Source organism: Mauremys mutica, chromosome 16, assembly GCF_020497125.1.
Source record: "Mauremys mutica isolate MM-2020 ecotype Southern chromosome 16, ASM2049712v1, whole genome shotgun sequence".
NCBI classification, from domain to species: Eukaryota; Metazoa; Chordata; order Testudines; family Geoemydidae; genus Mauremys; species Mauremys mutica.
In genome coordinates, this window is record NC_059087.1 from 16,750,093 (window position 1) to 16,769,951 (window position 19,859).

General features: G+C 40.2%; 1 protein-coding gene across 5 annotated transcripts in view; it reads left to right on the plus strand.

The window, feature by feature from the left end:
• ARVCF (ARVCF delta catenin family member) overlaps positions 1–19,859 on the plus strand; it is a 226,662-nt gene that overhangs the window by 99,084 nt on the left and 107,719 nt on the right. For all 5 annotated transcript variants that reach the window (XM_044989922.1, XM_044989923.1, XM_044989920.1 and 2 more), the window contains exons 4-5: positions 2,677–3,176; positions 13,432–13,615. In XM_044989922.1, coding sequence (XP_044845857.1) covers positions 2,677–3,176; positions 13,432–13,615 — 684 coding nt within the window. The remainder of the gene's footprint in view (positions 1–2,676; positions 3,177–13,431; positions 13,616–19,859) is intronic.

The following is a 19,859-nucleotide window of genomic DNA, read 5'->3' on the forward strand; positions in this document are numbered from 1 at the left end:
TTCACTGTGGTGAGTCAAACAGGCCTCATCCTTAGACAATAATTATCTTCATCTTCATACATGGAAACCCTGTGCCTAGTGGGAAGAGAATAATACTTATTTAATTTTACAATTCAATTGAAGTTATAGGTAGTTACCTTGTAGACAGTTGATCTGACTGACCCTTGGTGATTGACAAGTTACCTCGTCACAACAGCAGCCATGTAGAGGGTGATAAGTTTACACTTATCTCTGTTTCCCTCTACTGCTTTGCCGGGCACAGTAAAGATACAGCATTAGGAGCAAGATTGAGGCAAGGAGCTAGCGCGTTTTCATTGTATCCCAAGTGCAGGTTGTACTCGGTTTGTGAATGTAAAAACAAAATCTTGCTCATTGCATTAGAGTTCTGGTGTTTTCTTTATCCTTTTTGTCTTTTATATGGAAATAAATCATTTTAACGTTATTACTTCCCCTTATAATGAAGACTGAAAACAGCTTTGTTACATAACGGGAAATGTAATGGCTGTTCAGACACTGTAAATTGCAGCCTAGAGAAAGTAATGAATTATGCATGCACAAATAACTGCATCAATAAAAGGATTTTCTTCAGTTTCTTTGAGTGTTTTGAACACCTGCCCATTTATATCCTCTTCCCTCTGCCCCCCCCACTTCTGGTTAAGATCAGCAATTAAAGTAACTTAAAGTTGGAAGAGATGGTTTTAACATATAGACGTTAATTGTATTACTCTGAGTTCAGACCCTGTCCCCAGTTGCTCTTCTCCTCAGGGTTCTAGTTTAATTAGCAGTCCCTTAGAATAATACTGTGTTCCTTCTTGCAAAATAGTAATAGTCTATATTTCTTTCTGCGTGACATCAGGAATATTTCAGCACTGCACAATGTGTGCCTAAAATCAAAGTTTAAGGACCTCTTTCCTGCAATTAAAATTGCTTGCTTGACTGAGAGAGCCACAGTTCCAATCTGCCCAGAACAATGGCAGCTGGCTAAGGCTTCCACTGTTTAAATAAAGCAAATAAGCTGTACTTGCAATTTCATGACTGTTTTTAAAATTAAAATTGCAGTACACACCCACACTCTGTGTGGAAAAGGCTGTGTTGTCTTGGATTCTGCAGGGCTTTGCTAAATAGTAACCTTAATTTCTATTGATAGTCATCCCATCTGTCAGGTTTACTGAGCAATGAAAGAAGTAATATAATTAACTTCTAAGAAGTTCCTTTATTTTAGCAGAAACAAAAAACGCTTTAATTGGAAGAGAGGCATAAAAACCCCGTTGTACACCGTAGCTGTGTGGATGGCTTAGTGATCTTAAGTATCTGATTTTAAAACAGTTAGATTCCTTAGAACACAGGTTCAGATCCTTGTAGGACTAACTCGGCCTTTCATCCTTCAGAGGCAGATAAACTGAGTTTACTATGTGTGGGTCTTTTGGTTGAAACTTTAATAAACAACGCCCTGATTCTGAAAATGTTTGTGCACATTTGTAACTTTATACATGAGTCATTCTGTAAGCCAGTGGGTTCACTCGTGTACATAAAGTTAAGAATATTCATGTGTTTTCAGGATTGGTGGCCCCTGCATCCATGGCTGATTTTTTTTTTTCCCTTCACGCCACTACTGTGCAGTACGTTATGCACTGGTGGGGTTTTACCCATTGCCCCACTGGTTACTGTGTTTTACCTGTGCTGTAGATAGTTTGTGAAATGCTGAGCCTACAGGATGTGAGAGGTAAGCCCCCTCCCGCATCCCAAATGCCATTTTGAACAAAAGGATAAACTATATCTATCTGTCTCTTTCAATAACAAGTTCTTAAGCTGAAAATGCACCTCCTTACAAATATATTGAAGAAACTTCACAACTGGCTGCTCAGGATACGATCTTTTTCAAAGTAGGATAGAATTACAGTGATTACCATTAAAAAGTCAGTTTCAACGACTATCATATACTGTTCTTAGAATCAGGGCTTTTCTGCGGAGGGCAAAAATATGTTGGGTAGTTGTGGCTGGCCTTATTTCAACAAACTATATACAATAAATTACAGCACTGTTAGTTAGAGAGCGAGCAGTACAGTTGTCCTAATGCACAGAATGACTGCAGCTGGGGGCTTGCATGTAGGGTTAGCCACTGTCCGGGAGGGACGTGACAGGGTGGTGAAGTGACTTGCCCTAGGTCACATTGTAGTTCAGTGGCAAAGCTGGGAAACCCTGACCTCCTCACTATCAGTTGAGTGCCCCAATCCTGGACCACTCTGCAGAAGATCTGTTTGGTCTGAGCTCTGATTCCAGAACTTGGGTGTTCCTTTAATTAGATTTCTAGCTCATCATAAGAGGATCGTCACTAATGAGGTTTAGTGTTTCCCACTAAATGTAACCCCGTTCTATCATAATTGCTTTGGTAAATGACCTAAATGAAAGCAGCATCACTGACTTACAATTCCTGTCATTATTTTTCTGCTCACCAAACAAATACTGTGCTATGGTCTCATCATTGCTGAGTGATGTTTAATGCTGCTTAATTTTTGTATGGCCAGGAAAACTATTTGAAAAATGCAAATATCCTACCACTAATGCATATGTGAGATTAAAAAGATTGATCATCACCCAGATGTTAATCCTGGCTCAGCAGCACTGAATGTTAAATGCACTTTTTTTTTTTAATTTGGAATGTTCCTCCCTGTGCAGGGGCTACGATGACCCTGTTGAGTCAGAGATGGTTGATGAGAGGATCCCTTACCTTCATGGTGGCTACGCAGCACCATTAGCACAGCCAGAGAGGGGGAGCATGGCCAGCATCGAACGCCTGGGCAAGCGTTCCCCCTCCATTGACAGCATCCGCAAAGACCCCAGGTGGCGGGACCCTGACCTCCCTGAAGTGATTGCCATGCTCAGTCACCCCATCGATCCAGTCAAGTCCAACGCGGCAGCATACTTGCAGCACCTGTGCTATGAGAACGATAAAATAAAAAAGGATGTGAGGCATCTGAAAGGGATTCCCATCTTGGTGGGTCTGCTAGATCACCCAAAGCCAGAGGTTCATCGCAAAGCTTGTGGGGCTCTCAGAAACATCTCTTACGGGAAGGATAATGAGAACAAGGTGGCTATAAAGAACTGCGATGGGATCCCGGCACTGATCAGGTTATTGCGGAAGACAAACGACATGGAAGTCAGAGAGCTCATTACAGGTCAGTGTCTGTATTTTTTTTAGGGGAAGACTTTATCGGTTTCGGGAACAAGAATTTTTGAAGGTGGCAAGATTGTCTAAGAGTTATGAACCACTGGCTGCAGTCATTTGTCTGAGGGCATATCTATATGACGAGTTGGTGTGTGGCATGTGGGGGTGTAAATCTACGGCACTGCAACAGGCTGTGCACTGGGTGGACCCCACTGCTGGGCACTAAAAGTTCAAAGTACACTAGGGAACTCTACACCATAGAAGTCTAGGTTTGTGGGTGCGTTGGGCCCTCCAGGATGTTACAGGGAAGACAAGCCCTAAGAGGGCTACATATATGTAACAAATCAAGTCCGTTCACTCCAGCCAGCAAGCCTAGCTGGAGTTAGTGCAACGACACGAGTTACACAGAGTGATTGGATTAGCAGCACAGAGTGAGTTGCATCCCCACTACATTACTAGTTACAGCATCAAGAGCCCTAAGAGCTCCACTTAACTCAAACTAGAGATTTGTGTGTGTAGCTGGGAGTCGGGTTATGGGCAAAACTCAAGTTTTGGGCTGTGAAGACATGCCCTTAGGCACCTGGTGTTATGAGCCCACTGGATGCTGCTGCATTAAGTGTGTCATAGTGTAACTGCGAGCACCTATCTATTCAGGGGAAAAACCAGGGTGCTGTGAATGTGTGATGAGGTTGTGTGGCTAACGCTGAAGGCTGGAAAATGTGCAGATTGATAGGCACAGGGGATGCTGCTGAGACAGTTTTGGGAGGGGGAATGTTCATTATAATATCAGAAAAGGAGGCACTATTGGTTTTTTTTTTGGTTTAACTGCTGGTATATACTTAGCAGTGAATTTTTTTTTTTTCAATTATTTGTGACTCCATTATTCAACCAGCTTTTGTTTGAACTTAGCCTTGGACATACTCCAAAATGAGTAGTGAATTACATGCCAGGTTTCAAAGTTCAGTCATTGAGTTATATATGTGGAGGGGGGTGGGAAAGTGTGTCCACAACGCTTTACACTGTGGAGACGTATTCTTCTTCAGCCTCCCATAACTCAAAAGCAGGAACATAGATTTTCCCCTCTTTGGAGAGTCGGGCGGGGGAGGAGGAGGCATGACAATTAGATGGACACCAGATGGAGGATTTTCTCCAAAAAATAGAGTTTTTCGGAAACTTCTAAGCATGTGAAAATTGGCCTGTATGGCTGAAACGTTTAGCTACCTTATCTGTATTGGGAACTGCCAAGCAAATTCAATCGTAAATGTGGCATAATACATTTGATGCTATAATCACTGCAGAACTCGTGGCAACTCTCCAGGCTTTTACCAGTCATCGTCCTTTGAGATGGATGTTGATACTGAAATGCTTGTCCTACCTTGAGCATATTTACTTATTCAGCAAACTGGGCCTAACCATGCGATCCACAAACTAGTTTCCCTCCTTTCCCCCCAGTCCTTCTCCACAGAGCTAGGAAAGGGGAGCCTTTTGCTAAAGTATTTGATTCAGTAGGATGGTTGACTTTGTGTTTTGTCCTTTTTAAAAAAAAAAAAATTGTGGATAAGTAAAATGCATTTCTCTGCAGTTCTGGTTTGTTCAAAACTCATTTCCAGAGCTCTGCCAAGGAATACATTTATTTCGTCAGATTCAAAAAAGAAAAAGCGAGTCTATAATTTACTCTGGAGGAACATCATTATAATGTTAAGTGGTAATCAGTCATCGCAGAGATGGCAAAAACAAACTGGAGTTTGCCCCTTTCCCTCTGAATGGTGTTTGCTTTGAATCCCGACTGTTGAATTAATTTCACAGTGTAAGTATGTGCCATTTGATCCTATCTCAGCAGTAAAATTAGTAATTTTGCTCTGCGTCCTTATGTAGGTATAGTTCCTACTTGCTATTTTAAGCTGTTTTTTCTCTACTGAGAAACCCTAGGAATGTTAAAGGTATTAACCTAAACAGATGTCCAGCAACAGATGATGATGATGCTTTAATCTCCATCTATGCGGGGGTGAGTTTAATTCTGCTCTTAAAGCAATAGTGTCAGGACAGGGTGTTAAACATTCAAGCAGTAATGCCAAAGGGAACAGGGTTCCAACAACATTTGTGTGGGCTGAGGCTGGTGGAATCACAGCTGATATTCAGACTCATCGGAGAGAATGAACTGCTCATCAAAAAGGAATTCTGAGGGATGAGACCAGGGAGAAATAGGAGTCAAGTCTTTAAAACAATACAAGAAGCGCATTCAGCCAATGCTACTGCAAAGACTGCATGCTATGCGGTGTTCCATACACTGGTTACAGTTCTGGAGCTCTCGTGATGATAAGTTGACTTTTATATCAGGATACCTTCCCACTGCAGTGGATCAGAGTATCTGTTTGCCATGAATGCATTTGATTCTGTCTGGAATGAAACCTCTGAGAACTTTTGCCACCATACAGAAGTTTGTTCGGGTTCAGATGGAAGTAAAGAAGAATAAGCTTAATTGCTTCTTTTAAAAGGCTGCAACTTCAAACCAGTTGTTACACGTTACCTAGACTGATTGCAATAATGATTGCCATTCAGATCTGAATTGTGGCCAGCCATTAATTGGTCATTCTAGGTGTGGTTGTATTCTAAAATAGGGCTGAGATTTCCAAAGGGGCTAAGTGAGTTATGCCCCCAAATCCCATTGCAATTTGGGCACCTGACTCTCTTAAGCTCTTCTAAAACCAAAACCAAAATGTGGCTTAGATGTATACATCAATATATTTCCTAGGATACTAACTCTGAAAGGACACATGTTAAACAATCATTGGGTGCATCTACATGGCACCCTGAAAAAACCAAACAAACAACCCCCCCTCAACCTATGGTGGTGAGTCTGATTGCTCAGGTCAACTGAGTTGGGCTCGTGTTGTGGGGCTAAAGATAGCAGTGTAGCTGTTCGGATTCAGGCTGGCGCCTGTGTGCTGAGATCTAGCAAGTGGAGAGGGTCTGAGAGCCGAGGGTCTGAGAGCCCAGGCTCCAGCCTGAGTCCGAACATCTACACTGCTATTTTTAGCCCTGCAGTGCAAGCCCTGCGAGCCGAAGTCAGTTGACCCTGGCAGTGAGAATCACTGCTGGGACAAGAGCAGGTTGCTGGGTGGACATTATTCATAGTGTCACTCAGCAGTCTACAGTCAGGTTTCAGTATTTTGATATCACACTACTGCTAAACTAGGTAAGTCTGTGTAGCTTTTCCCGTCTGGTGGTATCACCCTCCTCAGAACTGAAAGCCTCTTGTTGCTAGACGACATAGCTCTTTTACCAGAAGTTCTGTGTATATCTGAGAATGGTGTTAGAGCATGAGGCCCTGCATGTTAGGCATTTAAAAAGTACCTACCAATCCCCAAAGATATAGTCATGCTCGCGCTCTCTCTCTCTCTCTCTCTTAAATCTAGGGTTATACAAAGAGCCTGTACCTATTGTACTGCAGAAATCTCAGTTTATTAAGGCTTTCACAGCTACGCCATGAATTGAGCTGCAATCAGAAATGCTACTCGGTGGAGCTCTTCCTTGAATCTGTCTGCAGTTATCCTCTTGGGACTGTGCAAAGCTACCCATTCAATGGATCATTTTCTGACTTCAGAAATGAGAGTTGAGCTGCTAAAGAAAGAAATTTGCTCTGATTGGGAAAGCTGCACAGGTTTTTCTCTTGAACGATAAGGTTTGGTGTGGAACAAATGTTCCCATCAGATATGCAAGACAGAAATTCTATTACGTTCTTTTGACAAGCAGTCACAAGTTAGAGGCTTTAATGAATTTTTCATTCTTTGTGTGCTCATTGAAATGTAATTTTGTTGTTTAACGACACTGCGTGGTATTTTAAGTGGTGCAGAACATTATTCTCCTGACACTCTATATTGGCAAATTGGGTTTAATTGAAAAATGATTGACCTTAAATGTTCTAAGGAGAGAATCTTTTGATCTAATAATGTTCTATGTAGAAACTTGCTGTTTGATGCAGCCAATCAGAAACCATTTCTTGTGGGCATTAATTAATGTATGATAGAAGCCTAGCAGTTAGCCAGAAATAATTCCAGCGGGCATTAACTCTTTTTGGAAGTCCACTAATATGAGCAGCATATTTTCTACTTACAGGTGAATTTACTCCTTTTTTTCTGTTGGGAAACCTGTCAAAAGTATGTAGATTTCATGATGCGCTCTGTAACCCACTAATTTATCTTCGGGACCTGTGCTTGGCCTCTTTCAGCTTGGGATGCACAACTCCCATCACCAGAGCTCAATTTAAAAGAAAAAAAAAAAGACTGCATATATAATATAATACATGTCAGACAGATGACTACAAGATCAACTTACATCAAGAGCACCCAGCTAATATATGCAATTTATTTTAGATGATAAATGATTCAATGTGCTGCATAGATGAAAGAGTAAACAGGTTTTTGGTTTGTTTTAATTTAATACTAACACTGGATTCTGCAACTAAGCAGAGTTTTTAAAAAAAAAAAATTCTGTTTGGATTTCAAAAGATGTTCGCATGTCTGTGGTTGACACACTTTCTTTAAACCTGCCCATCATAGGCAGCTGCTGGAAGGTGGGGCCCACAACATTTGCAACTGTGGGCTTAATTGCTTTTAGATGCTGTGAAGTGAGGATTTGCAAAAACAGTTATAGCTTCTGTTTTCTTTGTTACAATTTGGATTACGCAAGCTACTTTAAAAAGAGGACCTTGTTGCTTCTGCCTATGCTTGATGCCTTGGGTAGCCTGAAACCTGCATGTATATTCAAGCTAGCTCTTATGAATGAGAGAAAAAATGATGATTTTTCTGCAAGGCAATAGTATATCTTCTTATTTAAATCCTGAAATAAATGCCAGCCACTGATCAATGCTCAAAAAGGCAAATTCTTTTAGTAAAGGCACATGGAAAACATTGATGGATGAATTTGTCTTGCAGTTACTGTTTTAATTAATTGATTTATTTTTAGGGTAATTTTAATGAATTGATAAATTGACAGGAGTTTTTAAACTACCTTTATTAGATAACATGTTAATTATGCTAATAAATGCAGTGAATAATTTTTAAGGGCAGAGATCAAATTACCGTGATGTTAATCTTTGTCACTTTGTTCTCATGCAGGGTTAACGTACAGTTTAAAAGAAAATGTAGAGTGAATTTAGTTGTTAGGGATTAAAATCATGGCTGCCACCATGAGAACCTCTTCCTGGGCTTGGTTCCCCAAGACACTGAAGGGCTGCTGGGGTGTAAAGTTCTGATGTAATCCCCTTCTTGATTCGTACCTTTTGAAAAGAAAAAAGTTTTTTGTTCTGTTTATCATCTGTCTCTCTTCTTAAGAGGTATTTTCCCTCCATGGCCAGCCGTGAATCTAAATCCTTCCCACGTCATCAAATGTTGCATAGGGAATGACCAAGGCTCTGCCTATCCTGGACCACTCTTTGCATATCTTCTAAGTTTTCCCTCTCTGAGTACTGTTCGACAGAAGGATTATTTTGATCTGTATCCCCCATATAGCCAGTTACTGGAGCCTTGGAATTTATTTCTTTTGAACATCTTAAAGATCCTACTTGCATATTTTGGGTATAATATGGGGTATCTTTTTGTCTCTCTCTTTATAGTTTAGCGATGCCTCCTTTGGAGCATAAAGAAAGGCTGTACAGTTGGGGGAGAAATGGAAAACCTCGCAACCAGAGTTGCATCCTTGAGTCCAAAAGGGACAGAGGGAAGGTTCTCTTTGTCAAGTTTTTGTCTTGCAACTCCTACAAGGAGCAGCTGTTTGGCTGCCCAAGAGGGCATTGGTTTTTAAGGTCTTGTTAGCGTTTTATAGGCAACATTTTCTTTAGAAACTATTGGTGAAGGTGCCCATGAGAACCTTTTCTCATGCAAGTAGTCCCACTGTTGGTTTAAATGGGAGAACTGGTATGAGTGAAGTTGTTCACATAAAAGCAGCAAAGAATCCTGTGGCACCTTATAGACTAACAGACATTTTGCAGCATGAGCTTTCGTGGGTGAATACCCACTTCGTCGGATGTTCACATACTACATGTTTGCTGGACTGGACTTTCTTTTTGTGGCCATTCTCTGCAATCCAGATGCGATTCTCTTGAATACATGTAGGATTTAGTGTGTTCAGAAATAGCTACCAGTAACTGACAACACAGAAGAAAGTTGGAGATAATATCCTTGTTTTACAGACCTAGGGCATATTAAAATCTGTACACAGATGTCTTCAAGGTGGTACCCAAGCACTGGAGAATTTTGCAAAAACCTCTAATAAAGGTCTGTTGGTTTGTCTGAGGTCTGAGAAGGGGGTTAAACTTTTTGATAAGTTTTGTTCTGTGTTGAATTCTCTTGCTAAATTGGGACCATCCTGTCCTAATTCCAATATTAGGAAGATTTCCGATTTCTTTCAGGCTTTAAAAATATTTCCCTGGTTGATTCTTCTCTAATCTAAAGAAATGAAATTATTTACTTTAGTAGCATTGTAATGTAATGAATAGTCAGTTGTCTGGGGCAGGTGAAGAGAGGAAACATCCTGTTTCAGAGGAAGAAAGTTTTGTGAATCTCTAACAATGAAACCACTCAAACATGAAGTGTATAAACTTCTAATACTTTATTCAGAATGTGTCTGTGGCTTACCAAGCTTTCGTATATTGGCCCCTTCCAAACTCAGAATGATTGATTTAAAGATTTTTTTTTTTTTGTTAATTAAAAAGCGTGTTGAGCTTTGATGTTTTACTAGCTCAGGTGAAGAACAACTATAGGCGAGTAGAAATATAGGAACCATAGGAATGGTCCCACTGCATCACACCAGTGATCCATCTCTTCTGGTGTCCTGGTTCTGCTAGTCGCAAGTACCAGGTGCTTCAGAGGAAAGTATAAGAAACAGTTATGCAATAAACGTGCCCACAGAAATAGTTTGTAAGGACCTGAGGACTGGAACCCAAGTCTGCAGAGCCAGGTGTGGCTGATATTCCCTTAGTCCCACCAGGAGGCCACATAGAGGCCACATAGAGGAGCACTGTGGAGAGTAGGCACCGCAGGAAGTACTGCCCACGAGACTCAGAGTGACAGTACCCTGCAGCCCTCTGATTAGCCATGTGCCCCTACTTAACCCCAGGAAGTTGTTTGGGCAACCACACAGACCTTGGCCTGCGGCAACGCCAGACTTTACCTTGTCTCCTGATTTCTGGTCTCTGACTCCAGCCTGACTTAGACCCCGACTCCTGCCTCCTGATTCTAGGCTTGTACTGCCTCTGATCTCTGGTCTTCAACCCTGGCCTGACTCTTGTTTACAGGACCTGGCCTTGTAATTCCTCCAACTCCTGCCCAGTGACTCCCATCCCCGGTGGGCAGACCTAAGCCCAGCTGTGACCGCTTGACAAGACCACCCATTCTCCAGACATTTACATAGGTTTTTTTCCTCAACCCCCCATTCACACTGTAAACGCATATTATAAGCACATTGGTAGTCCCATTGAAGTCAGTGGGACTACTCGCAATCCAGCAAAGCATGTGAATAAAGAATGGATAACTTGTTATATCAAACGGTTTGATATGATTCTAATGACAACTTACCGAACAATTCTGTATCACCTGATTATAAATATTTTAAATTGCTTACATAGTTGGCTTTGCTTTCTTTACAATATATCTGTGTAAGCTGAAGTAGAAGAAAATTAGTATTGACTTTTATTTTGTTTTTTCAGAATTGAGTGGAGATAGAAAGGAAAAAAAGCTCCGAGTTTCCTTTTTTTTCTTAACTCCCAGGGTGTTTAGCAGATTCTGTAACAATGAGGATATGTTTGTTTAATATATAAATTGGTAACAGTGGAAAGCTAATTTACATTTGTCATTTATCTTATCTTTAAGTGTTAAATAAAATAATTTCCAAAAAGCACATACAACTTGCATTGTGCTGTGTATGTAGAGTAAGTGAAGTGTGCCAAGTAAATAATATTAATGCATGTACCCAGAAAGAGATTAAAGTAAAGAAAGATGGGTGTTAACATCTGAGGTAAATTCTTTTGTTTACTACTGGATTTGTTTAATAATTAATGTGTTCAATTACATCTAAACAGATGCCTGGGTTTTGTAAATGCCACTTTGAATCGGAGGCATCATAAAGTGTCAGTCTTAAAACTCTGTTAGTTGTCAGTGTCCTGGGTTATAATTTCCACTCACTACTGGTAGTGGAGATAAAATTCCCTTTCCAATCTAGTATGTAACATGACCCTATATGGATCACACTCTCTATTAAAATAGGACAAAAGACATTTGCCATCTCTCGTTTGTTTTTTTCAATGAAAGCGTGAGCATTAAGCTTTCATTCCAACCTACATCAAGGAGGATTCAGTATTACAACTTTATTTTTCTGTTTGTTTACATACAGGTGTAGCGGACTTGGTCCTCCTTTCATGTACACCAGTTTTGCACTGGTAGAACTCACTGACTTCAGTGACATTACTCCTGATTAACACCAGTATACCTGGGCATAATTGGGTCCAATGAGTCAATATCTGGTAGATAGTTTAAAAAGGAGTTTTGGGAGAGGAAAATTGCAGGCATTGTAACCATGAAACTTTAAGAGATTGATGTGTGACTGAAACAAAAGTCTAGATGTGACCATATATTGTTCCTTGTGATTTTTTTAAACATAAAGTATTTAAAGACAAATATCTGCAACTTAAGTTGTTAGTTTGCAAAAATGTGTAGACCTAATGATGCACATTGGATGCATATTAATGGTACATATTATAGGAAAGAGTCTCTGGATATTTAGGAAAGTCTCTCATTTTTCCATTAAGTCCTTGCAAAAATCTCCTTCATTCTCATGCATTTCAGTGGAGATGAAAGCTGTGTACCTATTTCTCTCCCTATATATGCTTATTTATAGTTTTGAAATGTTACCAAGTAGGACTAATAAATTTTATGAAATGAATGTTCCATTTTAATTCCCTGAAAGCATGAGGCGAACAGAAGTAGGTTTTTGTTTGCCTTTCTTGAATTAGTCAGCTTTGTGAAGGCTATATTACTTCCCTTTATTAGCAGAAACAGGCTGATATTTACAAAAATGTACTTCACCCTCTGATTTCAAAGAAAAGTCTAAATTATCCATTTAAAAAAATAAAAGTAAATCTAGAATCCGTTTGTTTCTTGATTCATTCCTGTGTTCAGTTGAAATCACTGGTGTCTAAATGTTTTGCTTTGTACAGTGCTGAATGTTTCCATGAACCATTTTTAAGGGCTGGTCTACTCTTCAAAGTTCTGCCACTTTATCTATGGGGGCACAGTTCAAGCAGAAACACCCCCTGTCCCCTGGAATGTAGATGCTATTCTGCCAAAGTGCTTATTGCTGGTGCAGCTTATTCTAGTTCAGGAACTGAAATAAGCTGTATTGGCATAAGTACCTATATATTAGTGTAACAGCATCTAGTAGGGTTTTTACCAGCATAACTGTTGGCAAAAAACCAAACTCCTAATTTACATAGCTACATTGTTAAAACTTAAGTGTAGACTAGCCCTAAGATATTTTGCATTGTTTACCATGTAAAACCTTCATTTGTGACTCCTGCTGCTTTGATTTGGTATTCGCCTTCTTTCTACAGCTGTGATTCAAAATCAAGGCGAGGTGATAAGACAAAGAGGGTTGTGGGTGCTCAGTCTCCCCTAGGAATAATGCCCTCACTGCATCGTATGTGCCTGTGACACAGTGAATAATATGAAAGTAAATATGGAATGGAAAAAGTCTGGGGTGAAATTCAACTCTGTGTAGAGAGTTGACACCAGGGCTATGTGCCCCTTAAATCCAGTTTAAGCCCTATTTTGAGGTTTTATGTGCTGCATTGGCCTTGCACTGCTCTCTGCACTGGGGTGGTTTTTTTGTCATAAGTAGATTTGCAAGTTTAATGATATTAACACTTTGTTCAGAGTGAATACTATCATATTGAATCTTTATACTTATAGTTTATGTAGATGATTAATGAACACATATCGTATGTCTCCTGTATATTCTATGGCCCAGCAGTTTCAACCGCTCTACCTGTTTTAAATATAACTGCGTTTAGAAAGGTGGTATAGCTTTCTGTTTTGATAACTGCTGAGTGAGTCCTAACCATGTGGTTATATTGGATTCTCAGAAATGTTGTCAGGTGAGTGATTTCCTCTTTTCATATTGTTTTATGATTTAATCTTTTGGAAATGTTAATCTGCATGAGCAGTACCCGTAAACTACTCTAACTTGGCTAATAACCATTGTTTCTCTCTAAGGCACTCTTTGGAACTTGTCATCCTATGAGCCCCTGAAGATGGTGATCATTAACCATGGCCTTCAGACACTGACAAACGAGGTGATTATCCCCCATTCCGGATGGGAGGGCGAGCCAAATGAGGACTCTAAGCCTCGGGATGCTGAATGGACCACGGTCTTCAAGAACACGTCTGGCTGCTTGCGGTAAGATGGATTGTGCTTCTGTTCTTCGTAGCATCTTAACATGCGTTTAAAAAAGTGGTTTATTTACCCTGACTTTGAAATCAAATATCCTGCCTCTCTTTTTGCATAGGTGCACTTTGCCACACTGAGCGCCTCTATGGGACGCTCTCGTTTTGCCACAGATTCTCTTGTACTAGAGCCTTGTAAGTGCTGACATTCCAGTCGCATTTGTGAGTGGTTGGCCATTTGTGTAAGATGGAACATTACATATATATAAATGTTAGCCTTTCCCTTAGTGGGGGCAGTGCTTAAAGAATGGTGATTTCCCGAGTTATATCCCAAGAAGAAAATGTGCCATTGCAAGCATAGTCATAGGTGCTAGGAATCCAGCTTTAATCAGGTGTGCTGGGATCAGTAGGCTGATTCTGGTCATTTGTCGAGTCCTTTCCTTAGCTGCCCATTTGAGGGGTTTTTTTTAATGCAAGTTTTCTAAATGATTCAGTTCTTTGACGCTCTTCTTGCACAAGTGGACTTTTATTCCCAGCTGGTGAGGGAATGCCTAATATCCGTGTTAGCTCTTTTTTATTGATTTAAGCTAAATCTAGAAGACTTCTGATTCAGATTTATCTGCAAATACCCCAGGTGAAGATATTGACTAACTTGATTTCAAATTGCTGTGAGTTGAGGAGCTGTTGGATATATATTCTGAACCTGTCAGAGATGCACATTCAATGTAATTCATAGGTGTTAGCTTTCGATACGATTTGCCTGCCGAGCATTAAAGAACCAGTTTCCAGTGTTCCCAGTAAAAAAGACCTTTGATTAGGTGGTATTTGCATTTCTTAAATCATCCACAACTGGACAGTGCGTGTTAGAACACAGGGTCTGAAAGAGCCCTCGGCACAGCCTGTGAAGACCTAAGGTAGTCACTCTATACAGAATGTCGGTGACTTTCATTTTGATGTTTTTCCTTGAGGTTTTTGTAAATAGTCTAAGAGATTATACACTGTTAAATTCTTCAATGTTATGGTGAGGTCTAATAGTTCAAACAAAACTAATCAAGATTCCGTATTGCACCTTCTGCTGCACTGAAGTGTACTTCTGTCACATTTCTACTGATTAATGTATCTTCAAAAAGTTGCTTCATTTCCGTTCCTTGGGCTTGCGGGCTCTAAATTGCACTAGCTATTCCCATGAGTAACTTCATGAATGCAGAAAGTAATGAAAAGTGTTCTAAAAGGGCCCATTACTGAACTTATTTGCAGTCCCACTGGAAATGGAGGTCCTTTGAGTAGGATCCAGACATCATAATTTTTCCTTAGCAGTGCCTCACTTTCTAATGGTTTTGCAAGAAGAAATTAGTTATGATGAGGATAAAAGGATTATCTGAAGGAGTATGAGATTCTCTAATGATTGCAGACAAAAAACTGATCGTTAATAGATTAACCTGATCCATGTCATACATTTTCTATTAGCACCTGCAATGCTCTGATCTACTTGAACTTCTGCATTCCAAGTGTGGTTTTTGGTTTTTAAATTAAGGTGCTGCTTTTGGAGGAAAAAAACCAAGAATTTTATTTACAGGACCCAGCTTTCTTCAGCATAATGAACATGGGCATACAGAGCTAGTGTAGTGTTAAGATCTGCTAGCTGCAGAATTCCACCTCACTTTTTAGATAACTAAAGTGGTCCTATTTTAAGAAGCTACTTGAATTGCATTGTGATGGAACTCAGTAATAAACATGTGTTGCCTACTGCTAGAGCTGCGCATGAAAACGTATTGCAATCCTCATGTCTACAGTCGTTCTTCTATCACTATTGTGTGTGTGTGTGTGGGCGGGAGGTAATATCTATCTATCTTTTTTTTTTTTTTAATTCAGAGAGAGCTAGTCATTGGAAATGCTGAGTATGTGATCCAGAGAATTTGTTCAGGTAAATGGGGAAAAATCTGGAACATTTAAAGAAGGCAATTTATCAATCTTTTGTTTTATAAAATTGGTATTGGAATGAATAGCCATTGTGCGGAGAGAGGAGAATTGTGGTGATAATATAACCATTTGTATCCCATTGCTATCAGGAGGCATTAAAGGAGTGGCAGGATGATCCATACGTAGAGCAAAGGATTGGGTGTAAGGAGACTTGGGCTCTTTCCAGGCTCTGGGGTTCCCCTTCTGTATTATGTGGGTAATGATACCTATCTTCTGTAAAGCGCTACGAGATCTATGGGTAAAAAGGGCTATATAAGAACAAAGTGGTGTTATGGGTGTTGGAAATCTGTTGGAATCTATAATAAAACTCTCTGCAGCTCATCATTAAATGTATCACCAACATAAGATGGCTAACGCCAGCAATAAATTGTGATGTTTTTGCTGGCTTACGCTGCAGCCATCTGTTTGACATCCATGTTAAAGCCCCTTTGCCCGCTCTTCTGTTGACGCAGCAGTTGGTCATAGAAATTCAATTTTTGGTGACTAGAGCTAATTACAGACTGTGACACATGTTTACCATTTGCAGAAATACATGATCTGATTTGTACTTCGGAGTTTATTCCTCTTGATCATTTGCCAAGCTCACCTTGTCTTCTCTGCAGGTGATTCTGAAGGGAACACTGCACTGCTCTCTGAATGAAGTAACTGAGAAATGAGCAACTATTTTGACAGAGCTTTTAAAAGTAATTAAGATCACTTGGGCTCAGCAGTGCCAGTGCACAGCATGCGTATTACACATACACAGCTGCTTTTATTTCAGATTTTTTCAGGAATGTTAATGAAATTTACCAACAAGTGTGGGTGGCTTTGCATCAAACTCCTTGCTTCACTGTGTGAATTGCTGCTATGTTAGTCCATGCTTTTGCTGATGTTATTTACCTTGCAGTGATCCACAGATGGAGAGGCTGGGGGATTGGTGATATTAGCAGTGATATTGTGCATGATATGTGCATTGTGTGAGGGAAGGAAGGATACTGTGGTTGAATACCAGTGTTTAGACTAGAGCTAGTGTCTCAGCTGTCACTGTGATTCCAGTGCTGGAGCTGCTTTTTATTTAGGCCTTGCAGCACATGCTACCTACTTCTTCTAACCTTGTGAAGTTTAAAAACAAAACAAACCAAGATAAGGAGCCTTACAATTTAGTGCTAGACCTCCCATTCACCAAGCTGGCAGAAATGCTTAAATTAAGCTTGATGTTAGTGTTAGCCATGACTGCCGTAACTGCTGAATCTAAGTCAGTATTTAAGAAAACCCAAATGGTGGTGCTAAGAAACATGGGATGTGATAACTGGCAACTTGAGACCAGCAAGAACTATAACGTCCCTCTCTGTCCAGAAGCCTCAATAAAGAATCCACTTGATACTTGTTTCACTGAAGTCCTGTCTCTTCTCTGCCATAAATCACATAATTCCTGGACAGCTTGTAACCAGATGAAACACTACTGTGAGCTACCAGGGAATACTCAAGATCTTGAAATGCCAAGTAGGGACCAGAGGAAGACAGGGCTTCCTATCAACACTTTTTTGTTGACTTTAGAAACAGATATTTTTTGTTTTGGGGGGCCGCTTTTACATTCATGGGGCAAGTTCATATTGTTTATATCCCAATATTAGAGTGAAATATGAAAAGCATGTTCCATCCATCACCCTAATCCTAGCCACTCTATCTTCACTCTGTGTGCAACCTGTCAACAGTTATGTCTTCGAATGACGAGAAGGAAAACCTCAGATTTCATTCTGTTAATGCAAAACTTGACAGTTTACAACACTGTGGCCAGTAACTGGTGTTGCTGCATGCCGCCTATTTCACCAGGAAACTATGTAAAATATTAATGTATTTGTGGAGATGATCCTGATTTTTCAGTTCTGTTTTGTTAATCTTCCTCCTGGTCCAAGGAATGATAATGGCCCCATCCCTTGTCAAGCTTCACTTATTGGGTCAGATTCAATATCTGATTCCTGAGAGAGGGGTGATCATCATCTGACAGATCAGAATAGTCATAAGCTTTTTGATACTAATCAGGAAGTTGCACAAAATTTGGTAGTTCCCTTTCACTCTCAACATGGCCACCAGGATAAGGGAATATTGAAAATCTGGGAATGCAAGATGTGCTTAACTTTTTTCCAGGAGTGTTTTTGCTGGACTCTTGACCTTCAGAGGCTGTATCTCAGTTTTAAGGAATTTGAGTTTACATAGGGTTAGACTTTGGGATGTTATTTCCATTTTGTCAGTGTATATTTGGAAAACCCCAGGTAATCCCATTAAGTACTCTGAACCAAGTCCCAATGATCCGAGCAACACTCCTTATTGAGAAGGTTCTATTATAGGGGATATCAATCTATTAAAGTGCTGTTTGTGAATGAGTATCTCCAGCTTTCTTAAACATGCTTGATGATCTGAGCTGTAGAACACCGAAATATAATCACCAGCCCATTGCAAGCCTCCCTCTTTGAGCAACGTCAGCCTGATTTGCTCATAAACCAGCAAACCACGGATCTGTTGCTGTCCTTTTCCTAGCTGCAATAAACAATGTACAGCTCTCCTCCCCAAAAACGTTGTTCTGAAACTATTCTGATATGTGGGGCTGGAGAAGTGGGACTAGGAAGGAAGACAGGAACTTGCCAATAGAACCAGTAATAAACACAGGTGGTTCTCTTATTTCATTTGGTGTGCACATTTGATGTCCTCAGACTGATTTTTTTCTTTTAGGAGTGTGGAAAAGGAGATGTCTCTCAATTATTGTCTGTCTCTTTATTATTTAATTTCTGCCTGGTTTTCTAATCCAGAAACATTTGCTTTTAAACTATACTATAATCCAGTTTAAATAATGTTCTGACTTGATATATCTTAAAAAGGCCATTTAGCAATCCTTCCTTCAACTTTGACTAAGACATTAAGGCTCATTAGTGGAAGGGTACACTCAATGGGATCATTCCATAAGAGAGATGAAATTTAGGTTAACCTGCACTCGTTAACTCAGTGCCAGAGACCTTCCATGTTTGTGCTGAATTGTTTCTCTTTGGCTTGTTCAGATAATTCACTGTTTGCTCTTGGTCAGGGGTGGAAATGTGAGACCTTTCGGTCAGAGAGTGCTGTCACAATCACTTCCTTTTAATACTGTGCTTAATTACCATTCCCCTCTATTAAATTAGCATTCATTGCAGATATTTTTTCAGTTTTGAAGGGGAGAAGAGTAAAATTTAGTTCCTAAATTGCTGATTTTATAGCATGGATCTTTGTGCTAAACTGACCTGATGTCAACAAATATTTAAATTAGTTCACTTGCATAGTAAATAGATGAAAAGTGCTACTTTTCCAGGTTACCATCTGCAGCTTTTCCTGTTAATCCTTCTACTACATAGAGATTCCTGCTCCCAAACAGCCCCAGGATTCAAAGCCTGGCCATGGATGTACTAGTGCATAAAGAGAGACCCTGCCTACTTGACGTGCACCAAAAATGAATTCTCTACAAAACAATCTTGCACAGAATGGCTGTTCACCATGAAGTTATGGAGGAAGGATGGTCCAGCGGTTAAAACACTAGCCTGGGCTGTAGAAGATCCAGGTTCAGTTCTTGCTCCACAACAAACATCCTATATGACCCTGGGCAAACCATGTCGTGTCTTTCTGCCTCAGTTCCACATCTGTGAAATGGGGATGAATAGGGAAATACTTTCTCACATTAAAGATTAGAGGCACTGGGATACTATGGTGATGGGGGCTTTCTAAGTACCCAAAGTAGGTAAATGTTGACAGCCCCCTGCTTTGGAATCAAAATACACAGGAGAATATGGGAGTGTGTATAAATAATACTCTAATCCGTGTACAGTGTTTCAGATGGTGCTGAGAAAAAGGACTCAGTGGAATGTCATAAATTCTGTATTGTGGCTATATTTTGTTCCGGGTGTATATTTAGTATGTGACAGTTTAACAGTCTTCCTCAAGAAGCCAGAACATGTTGTAGTACATGAAGATTACCCAGCAGAATTAATTCATTACCATTTGGACCAACAAGTGCAAGAGTAGTGGTAATACAGAATACAATCTGTGAACCCTGTACCGTTGCCTTAACCTTTTCCTGTACTCCTTTTCTTGGTGTGGGAAACATATTGAGCTACAAAGCTCTGTGGTGATGTCTAGCCTTCCGTAGAGGGGAGTAGGTCCAGCATGACCCTTTACAATGTGGACCTGTAGAAAAGCTCTGTTCAGAGATCACTGGTTACTAAGTCATGGTGGCACTAACTCTTCACCTGTTCAAAGGAAAAATCCTGCTCGAA